The sequence below is a fragment of the Danio rerio genome, chromosome 5 (assembly GCF_049306965.1).
Source record: "Danio rerio strain Tuebingen ecotype United States chromosome 5, GRCz12tu, whole genome shotgun sequence".
Taxonomy (NCBI): Eukaryota; Metazoa; Chordata; class Actinopteri; order Cypriniformes; family Danionidae; genus Danio; species Danio rerio.
Genome location: NC_133180.1, coordinates 5,095,001 through 5,121,274, shown reverse-complemented (window position 1 = coordinate 5,121,274; position 26,274 = coordinate 5,095,001). Strand labels below are relative to the sequence as shown.

The following is a 26,274-nucleotide window of genomic DNA, read 5'->3' as shown; positions in this document are numbered from 1 at the left end:
GCTAATTAAGTGGCAAATTATAAGTATTTTAAGTATTTCGGGGCCCACTATTATGTACTCTTATATAGGAAATGTTGCAAATAGTCTATTGCTAAAGAGTTTGTGCTTACAAAATCAAATTATGACAGGAAAGATTGCCAAACTATTATAAACAGAGCAATTTTATTGATTTATTTTTTCACTTAAAAATATAAAAACAAAAATGAGGTATTCTGAATAATACATTGTTGGTCTGTGTTGTCTTTTAAACAGTCAGGAGCTTCATGAATTTCAGTCATGGTCTGCTTATGGTTCTGCACTGAGCAGAAATAATCGTCATTTAGTCAAACTTTGAGCCTTTCTGCTTACAGACGCTCACGTTCAGCCCACTCGCTGTATCCTCCAACGTAATGACGGGCCCTGAGAGAGAGAGAGACACACACACACATCATTGCCCTGGTTAAACAGTTAACTGATGGCATTACCACACAAAAAAAAACTGAGGAAACTCAATGCAATGTATCACATTTAAAATACACGTAAATCAGAATTTGCAGCAGACATTTAATTCATTATGATGATTTATTTCCAACTGAAACTGAATAATGATTAGGAGGTGGGGTTTATTTTTAAGCTCCTCCTCTCATCTTTCACTTTAAGCTAACTAACGGCTGGAGGGGTGGGGCTAAACATTTAAGCCAATTGGTTAATCTGATGTCATCAGAGAATGACTTAATTAAAGATTACCAAAACAGCTTTTTTTTCACTGGGTTAACTGGTACAGATTAATTAGAATAAGGCTAATTTATTTGAATAGGACTGACAACAAACATTGCAAATTTTTATATCATGCAGACTATAATATGCACGTCTAAGTCCTCTATGATCAACAGGATAAACAATGTGCTGTTAAAGTTGTTGCACTTGACTTCATGAATAAATCTCAATTTATAACTATCATGAAAACCTTGGCCGGCGACACAATAGCTCAGTGGTTAGCACTGTCGCCTTACAGCAAGAAGGTCGCTGGTTCGAGTCCCGGCTGGGTCAGTTGGCATTTCTTTGTGGAGTTTGCATGTTCTCCTCGTGTTGGCGTGGGTTTTCTCTGGGTGCTCCGGTTTCCCCCACAGTCCAAACACATGGGCTAAAGAGTGAATTGAATAAACTAAACTGGCTGTAGTGTAGGTGTGTGAATGTGAGAGTGTATATGGGTGTTTCCCAATACTGGGTTGCAGCTAGAAGGGCATCCGCTGCATAAAACATATGCTGGAATAGTTGGCGGTTGATTCCACTGTGGTAACCCATGGTGAATAAGAGACTAACCTGACGGAAAATGAATGAATGAATGAATGATAGTTCCAATTTTGTCCATACCTTGAGTATTCCAGTCTTATTGCAATCTCCAGTGCGTTGAGGCTGCGGACGCCTCTCTGACAGTAAAGCACAATGTCTGAGTCGTCTGGATGAGGCTTTGAGACGCCGTAACGCTGTCTGAACTGATCTGGGTCCAGTGTCAGGGCCTCCTCCAATTCTCCCACTATAAAACCATAAGCAAACAGATTCTTCATTCCCACTGTGCGAATATAGTCAGATTCAGGCAATCCTTACAGTGGAAAAACATCTAACTAAAATATAGACAAGACATCTGAGTATTAACCAGTCCAAACAAGGCAATAGTGCAGAATTAAACCTGCAAAACAGTAAACAATAAAAAGTCTCTTTATTTGGGTGGTAAAATCCGTGTGAACCAGAAGTTGCTGATACTTTTATTTCAGTGTGTTGATGAACTTCCAACTGAAACTGAATATCGGGGGCTTTCCTTTTGGGTGTCATTCCCTCATAGCAATCTAACGGCACATTTCCACTGGCGCGTGTAGTTTATTAATATGGAAGTTAAGCATAACGGCAACACAATGCATTGTGGAATTGAAAACAGCATGGAGAAAGTGCTGAGAGCATCAGAAAGCTTAGACATTTCTTGACTTTATGCAAATGTAAAGCAAAATCTGCTGGGCTGCAACCAATCGCTGTAAAAAAGAATGTATATTTCATAAGTTCGCTTACGAATATAGATAACAGAATAAAGATAAGCATAATCAGTGTGCTGTAAGACAACCGAGCTAGGGGCAAAAAAGTGAAGAGTCAGAACTACATCTAGCTAGCCCGCTTCCCCTAGCTGGGTATGAATCAGACTAAAAGTGTGGAGCTGGGGTGGTGAAATCATACAGCTCCAGATAACTCGAAACAGCGACCACATCTTAAAAAGTCTCAATAGTCGTCTTGACCAGGCACGTGCACACTTAGGGCTCAACCTGTGCAGTGCACATGCCCTTTTTAGTCTTGGATAGAAAGTGCCCTTCCAAAATTATCAAAAGTGCCCCCGCGACACGACACACCCTCGGTCCCGCCCTTCAGTAGGCACGCGACAACACCGCTCTTGAGTACGCGCGCAACAACACAGCTGATCAGAACACGTGCGACAACACCGCTCTATAGTACGTGCACGACAAACCAACCCCCCCCACCTCAACGGAAACCCCACCTCTGCTTCCATTTGATTGGACAATTTTGTCCACTTAAGCTGCCTTTCCACTGCACACGATATATAATATCGTATTATATATCGTGTAATCTATATTTTTTATCTGATAAATGTATCCAGACCCGATCGTCACTTTAATAGTTTAATTCTTTGTTTTAGGCATGACAGGGCCAAAGCAAACTGAACTGAAGCCCTAGGCAAAAGATGATCGTGCCACCCTAATACCGAAAGCGAAAACAAGAGACGGGGGTGTGATTGTGCATGCGACAGCGAGGACCAGGGCGGTGGGGGGATTGTCACGGACAAAATTGCTGAATCTGTGTTTTGGTTTCTTACGAGGAATGTTTGTGGCTCCAGGAATAAATCCAGCCGTCAGCTCGTCCGGTTCACGAACATCGATGAGCTGAACTCTTCCAGTGGACATCATGTGTTTCAGCTGCTCGTACGTCACCGCAATCCCTAAAACAAGACAAGTGAGCAGGTACAGTTAACGATTATTAGATGCAAATTATTGTTAAATATTTGCAGAGTGATGTTTAACAGAGCAAAGACATTTTCATAGTTTTTCCTACTGTATTTTTCTTTTGGATAAAGTCTCTTTTATTTTAGTTTGGCTGAAAACGAACTGTAAAAAAAGGCTATGGTCAATATTACTAGCCTTGTTATGAAATTATATATTTTTTTTAATTGGCTACAGAGCAAACGTCTGTTGCTCAATGACTTTCCTAAATACCCTAACCTGCCTAGTTAACTTGTTTTTAAAATGTTTACGTTTATTGATGTTTTCTCTTACCTGTTTTCTCTTATTGTAAGGCACTTTGTGACTTAATGTCTGTGAAATGTGCTATATAAATAAACCTTTACTTAATTAACTTAGGTAAGCCTTTAAATTGCACTTTAAGCTGATACTAGTATCTTCCAATATAACTAGTATACATTTTTGCTGCTTGTTCAAACTATTTATCCTAATTGAGCTCAATCAACACAATTCTTGGACATTTTTGGGGGACAACTTAATTGTTTTTCGTTCGATCTACTTAAATTTGTAAAAACAATTAAGTTAATCAATTTGTGTAGTGAGAACATGAAGAAATTGTGTGGAATCCAGCATTTGTTATTATGTACTGTCATCATGGCAAACCCAAAAGAAATTATTCATTCATTCATTCATTCATTTTCTTGTCGGCTTAGTCCCTTTATTAATCCGGGGTCGCCACAGCGGAATGAACCGCCAACTTATCCAGCTAGTTTTTTATGCAGCGGATGCCCTTCCAGCTGCAAACTACTGTATCTCTGGGAAAGCCAAAAGAAATTAGTTATTAGACATTAGTTTTAAAAATATGTAGAAAATGTGTTGAAACAAATTTAGTTAAACATCTTTTGGAATTTTTTTTAAAAATAATTGTTAAATTGTTTGTCATTATTGAAAATCCACTGCTCTCTAATCAAATGTTCATTCTTTATTTATATATTTATTTCCATAAAAAAATTTTGAACAACCAATTCTTAAAATTCAGTTTTTTTTCCCACAATCCAATCCAGTTATCAACCACAGTTTCCTATAGCAGTGGTTCCCAACCTGGGGTCCGTCCCCCAAGGGGGGCACCAGAGTTCATAAGGGGGGCGCGGGAGATGATAAGTATTGAGGTAGAAAAAGGCATAAAAATACTCCACTATTATATAGGGCTGTACAATTAATCGAAAATCCAATTTCGATTTCAAGCGATTATAAAAAAAGCATTAATCAAGATAAACAATTATATGCATCATATACCGCCCCCTTTCCAGTTGTACACGACCGAGTGCTTATGTGTGTGTGCAGCACGCACAAGCAGTCAGAAGCATGCGGCCGGTCAGCATTCGCTCTCATTCGCACACTGAGACGAGCAGAGGAGCGCAGACATCTAGTCATCTTAACGTTAGCGCTTTAATGGTCAAATAGATGTCAAAACGCTGTGTTTAGTGATTATTTATATTAACCCTGATTTGTGTAATAAACAAACGAGTTAAGGATCAAAAGACGTGAAAGAGAAACCATTAAAGAGACAGCGAGAAATATTCCTGCTGCCGCCTGTTTTTATGATTAATCAAACAACGAGAAAATCCCTCACTAGTCTTGACTGAAGGACTGCTTTAGCTAAAGTGTTTTTCTTACAGTGAAGATGCTTAAAGCAAAGTTTGTTTAATATTTTTATTCTATTGTATTTATTTCTCATTTCTTTGCAGGGTGGAAAATAACTGTATGAATACACTTGAAGTCAGAATTATTAGCCCTCCTGAATATTAGCAACCCTTTTCCTGCCCAATTTCTGTTTCATGGAAAGAAGTTTTATTTAAAAAAAAACTTATTTCTGAACATAATAGTTTTGATATCTCATTTCTAATTACTCATTTCTTTTATCTTTGCTATGATGACAGCACATAATATTTTTCTAGATATTTTTCAAAATACAAGCAAAGGCTTAATTAGGGTAAATAGACAAGTCATTGTATAACAGTATTTTCTTCTGCAGACAATCAAAAATATATATTGCTTAAAGGGGCTAATAATATTGACCTTAAAATAGGTTTCAAAATATTTAAACCTGCTTTTATTCTAGCTAAAATAAAACAAATAAGCCTAGAAGAAAAATATTATAGGAAATACTGTTAAAATTCCTTGTTCTGTTAAACATAATTTGGGAAATATTTATATTTTAAAAATTCTCAGGAGCGCTTATAATTTTGACTTTAACTAATAATCGTTTTGAATAATTGTGATTACAATTATGACCAAAATAATCGTGATTATGATTTTTCCCAAAATCGAGAAGCCCTACTATTATATATGTATTTTTAAATACCAAAAAAAAAAATAATCAAAACACATGCTTAAAATTCCAACATAATAGTAAAAATAATTAAAATTGATAACTTTAAATAATTATTTAAATTTTGCTCAAAAATGTGCTTGTCCAACGTGTCGTAAAGGCAAAATCAAAACAAATATGGCAGAGAAACGTAAATGCAGTGATTCTTCAGAGACGAAGAAAAAGATTAGACAGTATGACAAAGCCTACCTAAATTTTGGTTTTATGAAGGCCAAGACAAGTTTTGTCTTGAAGGCAAGTTAAAACTAATTAATTTATATTTTCTATACATATTATATATTAATATTACACAAACTCACACATACACTATATATATATACAGTACATATGTGTGTGCGTGTGTATTTATATGGTGGGGGGCTCCAATGTTTGTATATGTTCATGGGGGGGCCCAAATAAAAAGGTTGGGAACCACTGTCCTATAGTACAAATTAATTAGTATTATCAGTAGTTAATACAACGCCATGCTTTTATAACATTCAAGTGTTAGACAGTAAATTATTTTAAAAGAAGAAAAAATAAGTCAGGCAGCGCTGTGGCGCAGTATAGCGCTGTTGCCTCACAGCAAGATAGTCGCTGGTTCGACCCCCGGCTGGGTCAGTTGACATTTCTGTGTGGAGTTTGCATGTTCTCCCCGTGTTGGTGTGGGTTTCCTCCGGGTGCTCCGGTTTTCCAAAGTCCAAAGACATGTAGCATAGGTGAATTGGGTAAGCTAAAATGTCCGTAATGTATGAGTGTGAATGAGAGTGTATAGGTGTTTCCCAGTGCTAGGTTGCAGCTGAAAGGGCATCCGCTGCGTAAAACATATGCTGGATAAGTTGGCGGTTCATTCCGCTGTGGCGACCCCGGATTAATAAAGGGACTAAGCTGAAAAGAAAATGAATGAATGAAAAAAAGAAGTCTTCGTAGAGCCAATTCTTGAATTTTTTTACAGTGAAAAACTATGGCTGCATGATATAAGAAAAATTGCCACAATATACTGCGATATAAATATAAATTCCCCAGATGATCTGAACAGCTCTATTTGAAAATATTTCATTAATTTAGAGCGACTGGGGTGATCTAGTCTGTTTTTACAAGTAGTGTGTGATCTACACAGTACTTGCCACACACTTTTATACACACATACACGTATTTAACATCACACTTTACATGCCAATTTGCACATAACAGCTGCACATATAACGTTGTTTATAGTAATATAGCTCTACATACACTTGTCTATTTGTATATTTGCATTCACTACATACTGCTTTTTTATATATTTATTATCTGTTTATTGTCCTGTCTCTGTAATTCTGTTGCACTCTAGAAGCTCTGTCACAAAAACAAATTCCTCGTATGTGCAAACCTGGCAATAAAGCTCTTTCTGATTCTGATTTTCTTTAAAGTCGATCTGCATAAGTTATAATAAATAACAAGCAAAAATGTATTAATTAATTAATTTCCAGAATGTCTAACAGCATTCAAGTACAGAAAATGGTCATCACTTTATAAATGACTCTAAAAATATTCATATTTAATAATATATTTTAATCCTTATTAAATAATCTAATCCTGTGATGTGACTATTGCAGACACACACACATTGCAATATCAATGCTCGAATAACATATTGTTGAAAGCTGTGCAAAGTTATAATCAATAAAAAAGTAATATTAAATTATAAATCGCAGTGTGGGCTCGTGGGAATTTGGTTTCCACCCTAACACCAGCAACGCTGATTCAGTTTTCTGAATAAACCCTTAATCTTCTTCTCGTGGGTGGATCACAGTGATTCACCAAACTAAACAAATATTTTCCATGTGAAACAAACTGTCTTTACCAGATTGTTTGGTTTTGCTTAATTTTTTTAACCATTTCCTTACCTATCGATTTAATGTAATGTCAATGTAAATGTAATGCAGTCTGGATGATGCATATTTATTGTTAAATCATTCAGTCATTGACCTGATAAAGATATATATGAAAGCCTTCTCTGCTAAATCATAACATTTATTTGTTCATTCATTTTTCTCCGGCTCAGTCGCTTTATTCATCTAGGGTCACCACAGCGGAATGAACCGCCAATTAATCCAGCATATGTTCTACACAGCGGATGCCCCTCCAGTTGCAACCCAGTTCCGTGGTTATAAGTTAAAGACATGGCTGTAACCCCCCTCGACAACTCACAAACTGACCAAGAGCAGGGGCGATTGGGCAGCTGAAATGCCGGTGGTGCTGCCTTGATAAGAGCGGAGGGGTGCTGCTATATCGCCCAAACAAAGTGTTCCTCTAATACAGTGGTTCTCAAACTGTGGTACATGTACCACTAGTGGTACGTGGGCCTCCTTCTAGTGGTATGCAGAGAAACACTTAGTAATAAAAGAAAAAAAAAAAACATTTAACTTTTTGACTTGAACGATTACACTTATGTGATCAGCACCGGCTGTTCCCTGAAGCGTACAATCACATCGGTGTGCTTAGAATATTTACTTTAGTTCATTGCATTATCAGATGCTAAAAATCAACCCGCTTTGCCACAGAGACAGAGGTACGCGGCTGCAGCGCTTGCGGAGCAGATACGTGCTTTTGCAGACCAGTGCTGTTGTGTTGGAATTTCGGTTAATGTATGCTGCATCACTGGTACAATAATTATCACAAATGGGTTTTAAACAATGTGTGTTCATAGTGGTGTAAAATAATGCATGTTTTCAATATAAGTTATTTGTTTTGTAAAGCAGCGTGGCTTTCGATTAATTTGTTACCTTAGATCAGGGGTTTTCAAAGTCTAAGACAGTGGGCCTCCCTTTTGACACAACTTATCCATTGGCGCACTCCTCCTCCCAAACACACACACACACACACACACACACACACACACACACACACACACACACACACACACACACACACACACACACACACACACACACACACACACACACACACACACACACACACACACACACACACACACACACACACACACACACACACACACACACATATATATATATATATATATATATATAAAGACACAGACAGATGTCAGACTGTTAACTCACTTTTATCATCATTTGCATGAAAGTGCCATTATTTACAGAGTAATAACAAGTATTTTAATATAACGTTTTTAAAACTAGGATGATGGTTCAATATGAATAGAACAGATCCAAGAACTGTCCATCCCAGTCAAAACAGTCGAAGTTTAGCGGGTCTCATGCTGTCATTAGCCAAAATATTTTGACAAACCACACATAAAGGTCGTGGTTCATCAGCTGGTCCTGTCCACGTAAATCCTAAACTCAAATACTGATCATCATATCGTCGTCTTTTGGGTTTAAGCTCTGAACTTGAAGGCTTTGAATCGGGGGGGTCTCAGAAACCGATCCATTGTATTAGCAGGCACATACCTGTATTGGCGGGCTTGCCAAACAGAAACGAATTCACAGCTATGGCCTTCTGGGTAAAAAAAGGTTTTCTTATATTTGACGTATTATTTTTTTTAGCTTTGTTTAATTAAGACGTTTAAATATAATAAAAAATACATATAATAATTAAACTTAATAATTATATTTTTATTATATAATATTTTTCCTCCCCTGACATGCTCTGGCGCCCCCCAGGGGAGGCGCGCCTCACACTTTGAAAACCCCTGCCTTAGATTTAGGCTAATTTATCTGGATGTGATTTAAATGTTGCAGGATAGCCTGTATTTATGAGGTCCAATTTTGCTAATACTATTTGCTAATACTTTAGATTTAAGTACAACAGTATTTAAGTACAACAGTTTTTTTTTTTACTTTAAGAACAGTAGCCTACTATTTTTATTGAACTTTTAAAAGCACATTTAAAACACTGACTTTTTATCGATTTATTTATTTTTCACCTATAAACACAGAACAGTTTTAATGGTCAAAATATTTATAATGGTTAAAGTGGCTGTAATAGGAATTAATCTGCCACATAAATATGGTGGTACTTGGAGAGACGGGTTTTTTTCTGAGGTGGTACTTGATGAAAAAAGTTTGAGAACCCCTGCTCTAATACATCTGTGTCTCCCACAGACACGGATACTACTCCAGACAGTAAAGTGTCGCCCACAATTGAGGCAACTCTCTCCTCAAAGAGTGTCAGTTCAGCATCTCCTGTTCCCCCGGCTGTTGTGTCCACACTTTGACAGTGGCCGCTGTTCTCCTCTTAACCTGCACCTTTACATCGGATCATTTCTTTTTTAATTAATTCACAGTGCGATGTTCAGACCTCACTGCGTTAACCGCGTCAGCTAAACTCTCCCACTCATTTTCCTCTGGCTTAGTCACTTTATTAATCAGGGGTCGCCACAGCGGAATGAACCGCCAACTTATCCAGCATATGTTTTACACAGCGGATGCCCTTCCAGCTGCAACCCAGTTCTGGGAAACACTCATACACACTCACATTCACACACATACACTACAGCCATTTTAGTTTATTTAATTCCCCTTTCAAGAGTTCACACTTAGCTGATAATCAATAAAGCGTATTTGGCATGCTGTCCCGGGAGAGAGCCCTGAGCTCGTAATATCCTCGAGCCCGGGGCTCCCTCCCGTTAGAAGGGCGAGAGGGGAGTTCGAGGTCAGGTAGGTCTCGAAAACTCCCCTGCTTGTCATCGTGAGAAGTGTGAACTGAGGTTGTATTGGGTGATAATTTGTTTTAGTCGATTTGGCTATGGTTCATGTTTTGGACGGTGGGAGGAAACCAGGGAACCCGGGGGAAACCCACACGAACACGGGGAGATCATGCAAACTCCGCACAGAAACACCGACCGGCCCGAAAGGTTGGCCCGGCAGTGTTCTTGCTGTGAGGCAACAGTGCTAGCCACTGGGCCACCGTGTCGCCCAATCAGGAAAGGAGGAGGATGAAGGGGTGGAAAGGGGGGAGCTTCAAGACGAAGATAACTGGAGTGAAAAACTCAGGTTATTTATAATGCTTCAGTAATCATCTAATAGGGCTGATTACGGAGCTAATAAGGAGCCAGCCGTGTTGATTATAAGCACGTGATCCTCTCGAAATTAGTTTATGAATAAACCACACATAGCGCATGTGTTTGGACTATGGGGGAAACCAAAGCCAACAGAGGAAACCCACGCAAACATGGGGAGAACATGCAAACTCCACACAGTCCAGCCAGGACTGGAATCAGTGACCTTCTTGCTTTGAGGTGACAGTGCTAACCACTGAACCACCGTGTCGCCCATATTGTTTTATTTTAAAATAACTTTTTACGTCTACATTAATTTCTACTATTTATCTTATAAATGACATTCGAATAATGTCGAAGTTTTGACATCATCATCATCAATTCTGATCTTCTCTAATAATTAACACTATAGCATAATGTCTACTTTGTATCTCAGAATTGACAGTATGTAATGTACTTTTTACATTTATGTTTAATTTATAAGCAAGAAGGTCGCTGGTTCGAGCCTTGGCTGGGTCAGTTGGCATTTCTGTGTGGAGTTTGCATGTTCTCCCCGTGTTGGCGTGGGTTTCCTCCTGGTGCTCCGGTTTCCCTCACAATCTAAAGACTTGCCGTACAGGTTAATTGAATAAGCTAAATTGTCCGTAGTGTCTGTGTGTGTGTATAAGTATGTAAGGATGTTTCCCAGAGATGGGTTGCAGCTGAAAGGGCATCCGCTGCATAAAACATATGCTGGATAAGTTGGCGGTTCATTCCGCTGTGGCGACCCCGGATTAATAAAGGGACTGAGCAGAAAAGAAAATTAAAAATTAATTAATAATTAATATCTAATAATGTTAATTTATACCTCATACATTTCTACCAATATCCTTACGACAGTGTTATCATGTTTACTTTTAATTTTTAGCTCACATTGTTTACTTTTTGTCAGCTTCTGTGTTTACAACATAATTTGTAGTTTTTAATCTAATGTGCATGTCATAATGTCTACAAACATTTACCAAATAATTTATGCTGTAAAACCTTAGCTTAGGGGCGTCATGGTGGCACAATGGGTAGCACAACCGCCTCACAGCAAGAAGGTCACTGGTTCGAGCTTCGGCTGGGTCAGTTCGCATTTCTGTGTCAAGTTTGCATGTTCTTCCCGTGTTTGCGCGGGTTTCCTCCGGGTGCTCCGGTTTCTCCCACAGTCCAAACACATGCTCTATAGGCAGGGCCGGACAGAATCATGCGTTCATTTTTTGCTATTTTTGCTGAGAATTTTGTTAAAAAAAATAAAATAAAATCTGTGGATTTATGCTAAATAGTTTTGGGAGTATCGTAACTAAAAACTTAATTTATGAAATAAAGAATAAAACATTTTGAACTTTTATTTAATGTTTACAATACAAATCCAATTAGATCCACTTATTTGGTAAACAAAGCAGGTCTCTTAATAGATCTACTAAAAGACAAAAAATATGACTTTAAAAACTATTGAAAATAAATCATGAACATTTTAATATTGGTATTATTATATCACAATAATAATACTGAAATTAATTTAAAAACTGAATAAATATACATTTACACACATTTACACATGTAAATCCATAGACTCAAAGATGAGCTAAAAATCTGCGGATTTCTGCACGCTCAGATTCCGTGTGGGCCTAGTTATAATTGAATTGTGCAAGCTAAATTGGCCGGAAAGAAAATGAATGAATAACCTTTAGCTTAAGTACTAATTCTTACTGTATAGTGGCTTATAACTAGGCCCATACGGAATGTGTGCGCGCAGATTTTCACAGATGTTTAGCCCATCAATAATTCTGTTTATTTACTTGTGTAAATCTATATTTATTCAGTTTTTAAATTAATTACAGTAATATGATTGACTAATATGAAAATATTCATATGATTTATTTACAATATAGTTTGTAAAGTAATATTTTCTGTCTTTTAGTAGATATATTATATGGGAAGCTTGCTTTGTTTACCAAATAAAGTGGATCAAATTGGATTTGCATTGTAAACATTAAATACAAGTTAAAAAGGTATTACTTTTTATTTAATATATTAAGGTTTTAGTTATGATACTCCCAAAATAATTTAGCATAATCCGCAGATTTTTAACACAATTCTGCGCAGAAAAAGCAAAAATGTCCGCATATTCCGTCTGGCACTACTTATCATCCATCTATTATCTAAAAATTAGCTGTTTATTAGTACTTTTGAAGCACATTTGCCATGGTACTAAACAAAACAGAATTAAACTGAACTTCAATATTGACATTTATACTAAACTGATTTGAATCAGTTTTAATTTAACTACAATTACACCAAAATTATACCAGAACTGCTGGAATGTTCCACTTTCTGAAATATTTTTAGGACTTTTTATTCTTTTTTCTTCATGTTAAGCTGCTTTGACTCAATCTACACTGTTAAAAGCACTATAGAAATAAAGATGAATTTAATTGAATATATTCTGCATGATCCTATACTTCAGCCCTAATCTACTCAATAAATAAACACAACTACTACCTTATTGACTATTATTAAGCAGCAAATTAGGAGTTTATTAAGGCAAAAGTCATAGTTAATGGTGTAGTAGTAGTGGGAATTGTAATAAAGTGTGACCATTTCTTCTTGTTACTTAAATAGCTTTAATGAACATCAAGTTAAACCTCTCATCATCGCATGATGCAATATTAAAAGTCCACTAAGCCATGATGAGTCAATGACCCTGCGTGCAAACGAGCATGTTTATTCTGTCACTTCATACAATAAATTATTACTTTCGCTTACGAACAGTATTATACATACAAGGTTTAATACAGAGTTAAGACATTTTATAGATCATTATAAATGAAATTTGAGACTCGTAAAGGGCTTAAAGCTAAAGCAATTTTACAAATGGCTCAGATGGAAAACATTTTTATTTGACCTATTAAAATATTATTATAATTTAATACATTTAATAATGCAATAATAAACAATTAACATATTTTAGATTTTATTTCTTAGCTAAATATTTTAAATATTGTGTAAAAACAGCCAAGCTCTACTTGTCTTCATACACTTTTTTTCCCAACATAAACTTTCTTTAAAATAAAAATAAAAAAACAATGAATAAATGTTTTTAAAAGTATAATAAACTAAATCTATTGACAACAATCTGACCAGGTCGGTGTCCTCAGCAGTAAATGCATGGAGAACTTTTAAACAAATGTTATTGTAGGGAAAATAAGGTAACACTTTGTTGAATTTCAATTAGACTGCATCTACGTGCCAACTAATTCTTATTAGATTATAAGTAGACTGTTAGGTTGGGGTTAGGGTTAGAATAAGCTGACATGTATTTGCAAAGTTTCTTATAGTCAGTTAAATGTCTGTTGAAGGACTGTTAAATTTCAGTTTCAAGAAGAGATATTAAGTAGACAGTCTACTAATACTCAAATGGACCATCATAATAAAGTTACCGAAAATAATTAAACCATTATGATAAATAAAACTGCCTTTTTAAATAAAAAGTTTAAAGTTTTATTGAGATGGATTGTTGGTGATTGTACAGGTTTTGGCCAGATTGGTTAGCAATACACAAACAAAGGAAAATTAAGACCTGTTTAAAAAGATTTAAGACCTACAACACAGTATTTTAGTAAATTTAAGACTTTTTAAGGCCTAAAATTTGGATTTTGAGATTTAAGACATTTTAAGACCCTGCAGGAACCCTGTATATAGCATAGTAGTTGAATTAATCAGTAATTCAAGTAGTTCAATTGATTAGTTGTGGTTTGTGTAAAGTTGCTATGGTAACACTATACAAACTAATAATATACCATAATAATAATAATAATAATAATAATAATAATAATAATAATATACTGTACGTTTTCTGCGACTATGGTGTCTTATACTACAATACTACTTTATATGGTGTATTATGCTACATCCATTAACCACGTGTTAGATACTATAATAGTCTAATACACTTCACTATAGTATGGTTCAAAAACACTATATTTATAATAAATAACTAACTTATATAGTATTTTACAAATAATACATTTATAAGCTCGATTTTTACAAGATTTCTCAGCCACTTTAATCCTTTCGTAGGTTATTATGCTGTAATTCTCCCAGATTTGGGTGTTAAAGTCTACTTTACCTGTATTTCGAGGCTGATTGTGAGATGTTTCGGTCCATTTATTGCAGTTGTCAGCTGTGTTGTCATTGTCACACTGATCTGCTGATACGGACAGAAACAGGAGCGATAGCAAAACGCAAACACCTGAACTATTCATGTCGACAGATTATCGTAGAAAACACGAGGGCTTTCGAGTATAGACAAAAGTGCAACTATAACAGATCTGAAGCTCTGGATCACCGCGTGATTGAGGAGATAACACAAACGCAAGCGTTGCTGATGGTGTTTACTGTGAGAAATGAAGTCTGTTATCCTCTACGTGGCGCTCAGTGGCTCAAACACGTCGTTTTATTATGTTAGGTCGTTTTATGATTCGCTTGAGATGCTTTAAAATAACGAATACAACTTTTATAATTACATATACAATAACCAATATATACAGAACACTCGTTCCCATTTATTTAATTAAAAGTTTTGTTGAACCAACTAATCACTGGATGGTAATCAGAGTCAAATGTGATTAGTCCATTCTGACAAGCGCTGAGAAAAGCAACGCTTATCACGTGACTTACTTGTTTATATTTCGACGACTGCAGTATTATGACTCAGTTTATTGTTAAACTGACTAAAAGCAGTTGAATTGCTTAGGGAAAAAGTGTCATTTAAATAAATTAAAACATTATTTTTAACTATCAAACAAGCCCCGCCCACTATTGTATTTCTACTCTTGTGAAGATCCTGCCTCAGATGATACTAAACACGAAAGAGGTATATTTATTGAATGTTGGTGTACAACATAAACGCATCAAACTTTAATAACTACCTATAATATCTGTATGTATGTTAAGATTTAGTTTTTAACATTAAAATTACTATTTAACCCCAACGCTTTAAAATAAAGTGAAATAGTTCAAATCCCCCGCCTGTTCTGCAGAGATGGTACGTTCCATTGATGGCTCATCGTCATATGATCGAGTCAACATAAATACTGTAGTAGCACTGTCAGGTCTGTGAATTACAGCATCTAAGAAGAGCAGACTTCATTCAATCTCTCCACTGAATAACTAAAAATCGCTGCAATGGCAACTAAAAAAGTTGGAGGTCAATCGGAGGAAAAACAGGCCACTCCTGAGGTGCAGAAGATCTGCGATGAGGTGAGAAACAGATGATCTGCGTCACGTGATTACTTTGATAAACTGTATTTTCTTATGTATCAAGAAATTACAGTGGTATATGTTAGTGAACACGATGAATAAAGGTAATTGCCTGGGAGCAAAGTGTTTTTAAAACAGTTTTAAGTCTATCTAAAATAGTTTGCACCAGTGATCCCAAGCAATAAATAGTATTAAAATAATGTAATTATAAAAGGGCAAAATTCGGGTGATTGCTTTAATAAACCTTTTATTTTATACATTTAGAAGTTCTTGTGCTATATGTTAATAAAACATTGTATAACAGTAATTGCTGTAGGAGCAAAGTGCTTTTTAAATGGTTTTAAGTAAGTAAGTCTATCTAAAATAGCTTTCATCAGTGATCCCAAGCAATAAATAGTATTAAAATTATATAAGGCTTCAGCTAATAGGCAAATTTGTGTGTTTGTATTAATAAACTGTAAATAATTTTATATATTTAGAAGTTACTATGCTTTATGGTAATAAAAACGATGAATAAAAATAATTGCTGTAGGACAAAGTGCTCTTTAAATGGGTTTGAGTCAGTAAATCTATCTAAAATAGTGATCCCAAGCAATAAATAGTATTAAAATTGTGTATTCATAAGAGGAAAATTCGGGTGATTGTATAAATAAACCTTATATATTTTTTATATATTTAGAAGTTACTATGCTATATGGTTATAAAAACGATGAATAAAAGTAAATACAGTAGGACAAAGTGCTTTTTAAATGGTTTTAGGTCAGTAAGTCTATCTAAAATAGCTTTCATCAGTGATCCCAAGCAATAAATAGTATTACAATTGTTTTAAGGCATCAACTGATAGGCAAATATGGGTGATTGTATTAATAAACTGCATATATTTTAATTTATAAGAAGTTACTATGCTATATGGTAATAAAAACGATAAATAAAAGCAATTGCTGTAGGAGCAAAGTGCTTTTAAATGATTTTAAGTCAGTAAGTCTATCTAAAATAGTTTGCACCAGTGATCCCAACAAGAAGATTAAGCGTCATACGATAATCACACAAGTATAAGATATGTAAACAACAAAACAGAGTAAAAATGTGGTAAAGCAGGTTTAAAAGTATATCCTCCGAGGGCTTAGTGTCCACATATTCGGACAGCACATTTTAGCTCTTAAGTGGCTATTTAAAATACTTCGAATGTTTTATATTTTGTTACAGACATACAGTGTCATCCTGCGACTGTTTTGCATTATATGAAATGTCCAAAACACTATTTTAACTGTCCGAAATTAGGGGGAAAAAATGTTTTTAATCTCTGATAGTCAAAGCAAGCAAAAAAAATTGCATGTTAAATATGCATTAAAATTAAACAAAAGGTGTTTATGTGTAAGTCCACATATAAAAACATAATTCTCCTCTAAAAGTAAATCATATCTAAAGATGATACTTAAGATTTTTATTCTATTTAGGTCTCAATAAATCCAAATAAAAGATGCATGTACAAAAACACCTTTGGCCTTAAGAGGATAAATAAATAGAAAGACTCAAATAGTGCGATCTTAAAATCGAAAGACAGAAATTGCATGCATAGTTCAAGTTACAAAGAAACATGAATCTTTGCATGCAATTTATATGACTTTTTTTTATTTAAATTACATAGTGTAACAAATGCATTATATTGCACAACGCTCTAGATAATATAGTATTCAAGGAGCTGACATTCTTACCAAGTAACCAAGTAATGTTATTGTGTATATTGCTTATATATGTCCCAACCTGCACAATGAATGCTAGTAAATAGCTTCAAGTGAGTAAGTGTTTGGGTGTGTCCTGGTAATTCATCACAGTTGACAAATCAGGAAATGTCTGTGAAACAGGATTTTGCGGTCTACATCAAAGGGGAAAGAAAAAACAATGAATTATATTTTATGAAAACTATAAGCATATTTTTCTGATCCATTATTGTGTCACAAATTCATGAATTTGTTTTGAAATATTAGAAAAATATTGGCTAAAAAACATGATATATGTTTTGTAATGTGAAATAATAGGATAGAGTGAAGGAGAAATCACATAATTCAAATTACAAAGAAGCATTTAAAAAAAGAACATTTGCATCTAATTTACATATTTTATTAACCCCTTAACTGTTTCCCCCACTTTTTAAACATAGGCATAAAAATAGCATGTTCAACTTAAATGGTTGCCAGTCTTCAACACTTTGGTCCACAGATTTTAGCTTCATCTTATTTTAAGGAAGACACTTTTCGGATTGTACCCAGACTTCAAAAAGTAAAATAAAACTATGTAAATAAAAAATAAAATTTATTTATGTAAATAAAAAAAATAAAAAAAATGTATATTGTACAAATATTTTACAAATTATATATTTACAAAATTCTATATTTACAAAACCTTTTTGTAATGTGAAATTATAGAAGAGAGTGAGAGCGAAATTACATAATTAAAGTTACAAAGAATCATTAAAAAAAATTTGCATCTAATCTACATATTTTATTAGCCCCTAACATAATTTATTTTATTAAGCCCCCCAACCCTAAACGTCTAAAACATGTACATGAAAATGACATTTAAAAAAAGTGTTAATAAAAAATATGATATGCCTTTAAGTTTATGAAAATAATAAAACATTTATATTTTATTATATTACATAAAATATGAGTTTTACAAAACCAGATTTAGCCCAAATTTGAAAGAAAAACAATGCTAAATATCTAAACAAATTATATTCCCAATTTGAAGTTGATACCTCAAACAAACGACCTTTCAGTAAAATTTTGTTTGGCCGCAGTACCAAATTTGACCACTATATAACATTCAGTTTACATTGGTGACCATACAAGTGCGCCCTCTATGTTTTGAGGAACCATATTTTTCATACTTTTGACAATATTTATATAGTAGACATAACATACAAACCTAGGATTAAGAGTTTGGTGGTGTTTACCTCTAAAAAAACATCTTAAAATGTTTTACATCTTGATTGCTGTAGCAAAGTAATGCTTTAGGACTATATTATCTATCAAAAATCAGTCCCCAAATATGAAAGCTAGAAAAAAATCTTTCAAATGATGTATAGTTTGTCATGATTGCTTAATGTTTAGACTCTATTATGATTTAAATATGTAACCTTAAATGATCCCACAGGTTGAAAGGTGACAGTAAATTGATTTTTCATCTATTACTCTTCTGAAATAACAAAAAAAGAGCTAAAAACAGTGGTAAAATATGTAATTAGAATAATTTCATGATTAGATTAGGATTTAAATGCAATAAAGTGACGAAAAAGCAAGCAGTTAAGGGGTTAATTTAACCTACATTGTGGTATTATAGATGTATATGTGTTTTGTATGATATGCACTGTATAACAACACAATATAATGGCAATGGCAATGTGTCATTGATTCAGTGGCTATAAGCTGGATGCATTTTTATGATCTCGTTCATTTATTTTAGCATGATTTGTTTATCCTCCTGTAAGGTTAGATTTAAGGGTGGTTTGGGGACATGCCTCCTTTTAAAGATCATACATTTTCTTTTGGTATGATGATGTTGTGCATTGATGTTCAGATTAAACTAATAAAAAAAATTATACAGTACATTTTCATACAAATAAAATCTTAGAAATTAGCCAATTTGTTTCTCCAATACATTTTTCAGGCTGGATATATCAGGCTGGATATACTGTGCAAGTAAAGTTAAACAAAATTGTGTACAATAATAATAACAATAAGTTTGACATGCTTTATTGAAGTATATAAAAAGCAATAAATAATATATATTAAATAGACCATAAACAGTATATAAACCATAAGAGAAGCAGCTGTTAACAAAATGACAGCAATAAAGTAACACATACAATATAAAAATATTGCTTTGTCATAATTTAGACGCATATAAATCTTCAAATTCCCACCCTACACAGTAAATGCTTGTAAATAACTGTGCAAAGTGAGTGAGTGTTTGGGTGTGTCTGAGTAATTCCTCAAAGTTGACAGATCTTGAACCGTTTGTGAAACAGGCTTTTACAATTAACAGACGAACAAACAATATTTTTAAATGGAAATAAAGTGTATTTTACGCCCTAGTTTGCAGTGTGACACTATTTATGACACTATATACAGTTGCATTCAATGTGAACTCTGTGTGTTTTGATTCAGGTCAAGCATCAAGCAGAAGAAAAGGCTGGAAAGAAGTTCACTGCTTTCACTGCCATTCTGTTCACCACACAGGTCGTGGCCGGGACCAACTATTTCATCAAGGTAAATGATGAAGAAGGAAATATAAGGGGGAATTTTAGAGTTGCTAGTACATTTTGCTTCTCCTTTATAATAAACTTTTTATTATTTTTAAGACACAAAAACTTGAATGAATCCGTTTTCTGTAATATTACAAATTATTATCAACGTACCTAAAAAAAAATAATGTGTGTATATCTATTTAGGGACATTTTGTCTTAAAAATATGACTTTAAATTATACATAGTGCTGTCAAAGATTAAGATTCACATTTAAAATAAAAGTTTGTTTTGACATTAGATATGTGTGTTACATTTATTTATTGTGTATGTCATATGCACACATACAGTTGAAGTCAGAATTTTTAGCCCCCCTGTATATCTTTCCACCATTTCTATTTTTCTGATATGCGTTGGCAGGAGGCCGCAGGAGTGCCTTAGTGTCTCACCAGTGCTGATATGCAGCCATATCGCACTGCTATGAGTGTGATATTGCGTTTATACAACAGTTCAACAGCACAATCGTGTATATAAAAAAGAAAATCAAATTCGAAGGGCTCTATTTTGACGGTCCATGCGCAAAACGGAGGGCGCAAACACTTTCAGGGCGTGTCAGGACGTGTTTTTGCTAATTTAAGGACGGGAAATCTGCTTTGCGCCGTGGCGCATGGTCTAAAAGGGTTGAGTTTATTTTCTTAATGAGTTATAGGTGTGTTTTGAAAATAAACCAATTAGAGTCTCATCTCCCATTCCCTTTAAGAGCCAGCTGCGTCACGCCAAGAGCGCATTCACTATTTACAGGACGCAAAATAAGTCTAAGTGGAAAAAATGAGCATTTCACAAGCAAACAGTTAACAGTTTTTTAACAGAAAACTGTTAAACAGAGCATCTGCTGCGTGAGAATGAGAGATAATGGATCTACTTTCACTTTCACTCTTGGATAGGGAAACCTTTAGCACAGACATCAATTAGTCTATAAATAATTACTTTTGTTTGTTAAGCGCAAATATTTGTTTCAAAACTATTTCTAAATTCAGTTCTAATTTCCAGCAAACGAATAAATGAACAATAATAACAAAATGTGCTCAAAAACCTGAGTTATATCCTAAAACACATGCTGTGCCCCATATGGTCTAAAACCTGCAGGTGGGCAAATCTAAGCTTGTTTTTAATAAAACAAATATAAATATGGATATAATAAATAATACTGCTAATAATAATAACATTATACAAAAGCAAATTGTTGTGAATGAACTGAAAAAGCCTCCCGAGATGAAGAAGACATAAAAGCAGTGATTTTTCATATTTATGTAGGCTAGAAAATAATATGTTTTGTAATATTTAAATCCTTTATATTTATATCCTATATCTATTCTTATTATATCCTATATATATATCCTTAATATTTACATTTTTTCATATGTAAAGATATTTGCCTATTGTTCTCTTGTGTGTATTAAGCAGTGTGTAAGCGAGGTGCAACTCTGCGCTGGAGTTTAGACCGGGTTTGTTTTGGTCTAATGAAAAATCTATTATAGTTTCTCAAAATAGCGACGCGCCAGCGGTCCGCCTCAGAACACCTTCCTTTTTAGACCAGAACGCCTATGGGCGCACAAATGAGTGCTAATGCATTTGCTATTTAAACAGCGTAGCGCAACGCCTCAAAACAACTTTTGCACCAAGCTGAAACTACCAAAAGACTACTGAGCCGCGCCTTGCATTACACTGTGCCGAGTGTATGATAGGGCCCGAAGAGTCTAAAACCCCTTTTGTATCAGGAACTACTTTCTTCCACCATTCATTCACATCTGCAGCTGACGTCAGAACAGCAGACTAATTTACCAACATCATATTAGAGCTAGTGTTTGAATGACTCGCTATAGCGTAATGTCTAAAGTGATGAAAAACAGCTGATTTTGCTCACAATTTCAGATTATGAGGCTGAACGTGACATGAAATGCCATCAGTCTACAGAGATATCTCCTTACAGTGTTACAGTCTACCGTATTTCTCTGTTGCAATCGGAATATCACAATAATAAACCCTGAAAAAAGCAGCGCAATCACTACCAGACAAGGAAAAACGCTAAACACGTGCGGACATTGCTTCTTTCTTTCTGCCAACACGACACACATTTCTGATATGCCAGTCCCATCTCACACTCAATACACTACAGTTATATGGTATAAATACAGCACTACAACATGCAAAAGAGAGATCGACGTAGAATATCACTTAACAGTATAATAATGATTTGATCAGCTGTAGTTATTCTTGTAAGGGCTTATTATGCGGTCCTGTCGCTATCTTGTGGATAGATAACGTCAAACGTCTTTGGTCAGCTCAGTATGGCGGTTTAATGGCCTCTCGGAAATTATAAATGTTTAAAATAAGCACTATCCTTATAAATAAACTGCACAGTTGCAATCTAAACAGCTACATTCTCGACTAAATAAGCCTCAAAAGTACATTTATGTTATCTAACAGCAGCAATATTTGTCTAACTGTACAGTGTCTCTCTGCTTGTTGCTGTATGTGAGTGGAGTATTATTATTATATATTATAATATATATATATACACACACACACAACAGTACTGTCTGGTTCTCGAATCTGATTGGCTAATAGCCGTGATATATTTAAGTAATATCAGCACCCGTACAGCCTCTTTACCCTTTGTGTATTACTCCGCCCACATACAGCCAGCAACAAGCAGACACTACAGATCCGTTTAACTGTCAGCTTATGATTTGAATCCAACACAGAAGAAAGTAGTTCCTCATACAAAAGAGTTTTGAGACTTTCCATGTTTGATTTTGTTTTTATATACACAGTTATGCCGTCAAACTGTTGTATAAACATCATACACACTGGTAGCAGTGCAATATGGCTGTATATCTGCACTGGTGAGGGCACTAAGCACGCACGCCTCCCACTATTGCTGATATACAGCCATATTGCACTGCTACTCGTGTGATATTGCTCATATATATATATACAGTATGCGTGCGTGCGTGCTTAGTGCCCCCACCAGTGCCGATATACAGCCATATCGCACTGCTACCAGTGTGTATGACGTTTATACAACAGTTTGACGGCATGACTGTGTATATAAAAACACACAAATATATATACACACAAATATATATATATATATATACACACACAGTTGAAGTCAGAATTATTAGCCCCCTTTTGATTTTGATTTTCTATTTTAAATATTTCCCAAATGATGTTTAACAGAGCAAGGAAATTTTCACAGTATGTCTGATAATATTTTTTCTTCTGGAGAAAGTCTTATTTGTTTTATTTCGGCTAGAATAAAAGCAGTTACTAATTTTTTAAAAACTATTTTTTGGGACAAAATTATGAGCCCCTTTAAGCTAATTTTTTTTCAATAATATAAAGAACAAACCTTTGAAATAACTTGCCTAATTACCCTAACCTGCCTAGTTCACCTTATTAACCTAGTTAAGCCTTTTAATATCACTTTAAGCTGTATAGAAGTGTCTTGAAAAATATCTAGTGTAATATTATTTAATGTCATCATGGAAAAGATAAAATAAATCAATTATTAGAAATAAGTTTTTAAAACTATTATGCTTAAAAATGTGCTGAAACAATCTTCCCAGAACAGAACAGAAATTGGGGAAAAAAATAAACAGGGGGGCTAATAATTCTGACTTCAACTGTATATAAAATTGAGATGATTTCGTATGTCAGTGGATGATGTGCATAAAATATAATAAACAAATTGTAAGCATAGATAAATAGAATAAAGAAGAAAAAAAATAAATGAAATAGTATAGGCTTTCTATATGAAAAAATGAAAACGTGATCATGTCTTACACACAAATGGTTTGAATTTGCTTGAAATCGTATAGTCACAAGCCTTAAAAACACAAGCTAAATTAAAAACCTTTACTCTATTGGGGTTAAACTTTACAATGACTCCACAATGTCCTGAACTCAAGTGTTTTTGTTTATTTACGGTTGTAAATTGCATTATGGGATGTTGTGCTCTCCTCTGTCGATTTTTAATGTTGACAATTCAACTCTACAGTTTACCAAAGTGACTTTTATTGACATTTGATTTAAATAATATAATGTATTCGACATAATATCTAGAGAAATAAGTCTGTGGGATAACAGAAAATGTGCTGCAGTTTATCACAAGGTTTCTGTAGTGTAATATACAACACCAACACAGACAATATAGCACTGCAAACTATTACAAATGTTTAGAAAAGTCACTTTTTTCCAACTACTCAAGGTTAAAAGTTGTTGGAGGAAAGATCAATCTCCCATAATCCAACTCAAATAAAGAATAAATAAAAACATGAATCACAAAATTTGGAAAACTGCTCATTTACAGATATTTCTTTGCACATAATGACTCATGAGCTTGTCATAAAGACTGCCATGTTGCAGATTACATATTGTGTTAACAATTCTAGCTGAAACAGTGTGATTTATTTCCTTCTTTCTTCAGGTCAATGTGGGAGGAGATCAGTTTATTCATCTGAGAGTTCACAAACCGCTTCCTCACGCTGGAGATAAAGTACAGCTGCAAGGCATTCAGGTGTCGAAAAGTTGTCAAGACCCCATCCATTACTTCTAAACAAACCCTCATTGGTGGATCTTAAAGCGACAGTGCACCCAAAATATGAATCCCTCTATTTATACACTATTTACAGTATTACTATTTACTCTATTAGTACACTTTTTACAGTATTTACTATGTACACTCAAGTGTCTCCAAACCTTTATAAGTTTATTTCTTCTGTTGTATGCTAAAGAAGGTAGTTTGAAGAATGCTTAAAACCTGTAACCATCGACTTCCATAGTAGGCAAAATAAATACTATGAGTTTCTTTCACCTGTTAAATGCTAAAGAAGGTCATTTAAAGAATGCTTAAAACCTGTAACCTTAATGCTTAAAAGAATGCTTAAAACCTGCAACCATTAACTTTCATTGCTGGAAAAATAAATAATATGAGTTTCTTTCATCTGTTAAACTCTAAACAAGATAGTTTGAAGAATGCTGTAAACCTGTAACCATTGACTGCCTTAGTAGAAAAAAAATAATACTATGAGTTTCTTTCATCTGTTAACGCAAAAGAAGATAGCTTGAAGACTGCTGAAAACCTGTAACCATTGACTTCCATAGTAGAAAAATAAATACTATGAGTTTCCTTCATTTGTTAGCGCAAAAAAAGATAGCTTGAAGAATGCTGAAAACCTGTAACCATTGACTTCCATTGTGGGAAAACAAATACTATGAGTTACTTTCATCTGTTAAACTCTAAACAAGATAGTTTGAAGAATGCTGAAAACCTGTAACCATTGACTTCCATTGTGGGAATACAAATACTGTGGGCTTCTTTCATCTGTTAAACGCAAAAGATGGTTTGAAGAATGCTTAAAAGCTGTAACCATTGACTTTCTATATAGGACAAACAAATACTGTAACCATCAACTTCCATAGTTGGAAAAACAAATACTATGATAGTCAATGGTTACCGGTTTCCAATATTCTTCTGTAAATCCTTCTTTGATGAGTAAATAATGACAGAATTTTTGGGTGAACTGTCTCTTTAAATGTTTCTCATTCATGCACACCAACATGCCATACAGTATGAGGAGTTTGTTTATATGTGTGATATACTCTTAACTAATGCTGTTACAAAACCTTTATTAAATTCTGCAATGTTAAAATGAAGCAATTCATTTGAGTTTTCCAGTGCCTGTACTGTACAGTCGATGAGTTTTCTAAAACCAGCACGTCACATGCTCAGATGCTGCACTGTGGTGAAACAATTGCACACGAATATGACTCATCATTCCAAAATCTGTTTTATAAATGCCTCTTCTAAAATAAAGGGAAATGGATTTGACAATCTGTATGTGTTTGCTTTATTTACACCCAATGCTAATAGTTTTTAATTCAATGCAAGTTAATTTGTTCAGCGCTTGTCACAATAATTATTGTTTCAGTTATTGCATTGCAATGAAACTCGGAAAAGGTTATTAGTTACCATACCTTAATTACTAATGACTTTAACTAGACAACATGATGGCTCAGTGGTAAGCGCTGCCGTCTCACAGCAAGAAGGTCGCTGGTTTGAGTCCCAACTGGGTCAGATGGCATTTCTGTGTGGAGTTTGTATGTTCTCCCCGTGTTGGCGTGGGTTTCCTCCGGGTGCTCCGGTTTCCCCCACTGTGCAAACACATGCGGGAATTGGGTAAACTAAAATGGCCATAGTGTAAGTGTGTGTGAATATGAGAGTGTATGGGTGTTTCCCAGTACTGGGTTGCGGCTGGAAGGGCATATGCTGGAATAATTAGTGGTTCATTCTGCTGTGGCGACCCCTGATGAATAAAGGGACTAAGCTGAAGGAAAATGA

At 34.7% G+C, this 26,274-nt stretch overlaps 2 protein-coding genes across 3 annotated transcripts; one reads left to right on the top strand and one right to left on the bottom strand.

Moving 5' to 3' along the window:
• Window positions 1–143: 143 nt before the first annotated feature.
• Window positions 144–14,820, bottom strand: LOC561325 (thiosulfate sulfurtransferase/rhodanese-like domain-containing protein 1). The gene is made up of 4 exons (NM_001326449.1): window positions 14,490–14,820; window positions 2,858–2,980; window positions 1,354–1,516; window positions 144–399 (listed from the first exon to the last, which is right to left on the bottom strand). Exons 1-4 carry the CDS (start codon window positions 14,623–14,625, stop codon window positions 345–347), a joined length of 477 nt encoding a protein of 158 aa, NP_001313378.1. The 5' UTR covers window positions 14,626–14,820; the 3' UTR covers window positions 144–344.
• Window positions 14,821–15,154: 334 nt separating this feature from the next.
• cst14b.1 (cystatin 14b, tandem duplicate 1) lies at window positions 15,155–25,769 on the top strand. 2 transcript variants are annotated; one of them, NM_001077274.1, is given in 6 exon segments: window positions 15,155–15,622; window positions 19,792–19,893; window positions 24,361–24,793; window positions 24,828–25,005; window positions 25,100–25,289; window positions 25,327–25,762. In NM_001077274.1, coding segments are annotated over 3 exon segments (306 nt in total). In that variant the 5' UTR covers window positions 15,155–15,547; the 3' UTR covers window positions 24,490–24,793; window positions 24,828–25,005; window positions 25,100–25,289; window positions 25,327–25,762.
• Window positions 25,770–26,274: the final 505 nt, after the last annotated feature.

Excerpts from the sequence above, each read along its gene's own strand:
- LOC561325 (NM_001326449.1), bottom strand. The coding sequence starts at position 14,625 with ATGAATAGTTCAGGTGTTTGCGTTTTGCTATCGCTCCTGTTTCTGTCC. Across the intron at positions 2,981-14,489 it reads CAATCAGCCTCGAAATACAG|GGATTGCGGTGACGTACGAG; the intron begins GTAAAGTAGACT and ends GTCTTGTTTTAG. Across the intron at positions 1,517-2,857 it reads TGGAGCCACAAACATTCCTC|TGGGAGAATTGGAGGAGGCC; the intron begins GTAAGAAACCAA and ends ATGGTTTTATAG.
- cst14b.1 (XM_009301150.4), top strand. The coding sequence starts at position 15,548 with ATGGCAACTAAAAAAGTTGGAGGTCAATCGGAGGAAAAACAGGCCACT. Across the intron at positions 15,623-19,791 it reads TGCAGAAGATCTGCGATGAG|GTCAAGCATCAAGCAGAAGA; the intron begins GTGAGAAACAGA and ends GTTTTGATTCAG. Across the intron at positions 19,894-24,360 it reads GGACCAACTATTTCATCAAG|GTCAATGTGGGAGGAGATCA; the intron begins GTAAATGATGAA and ends TTCTTTCTTCAG.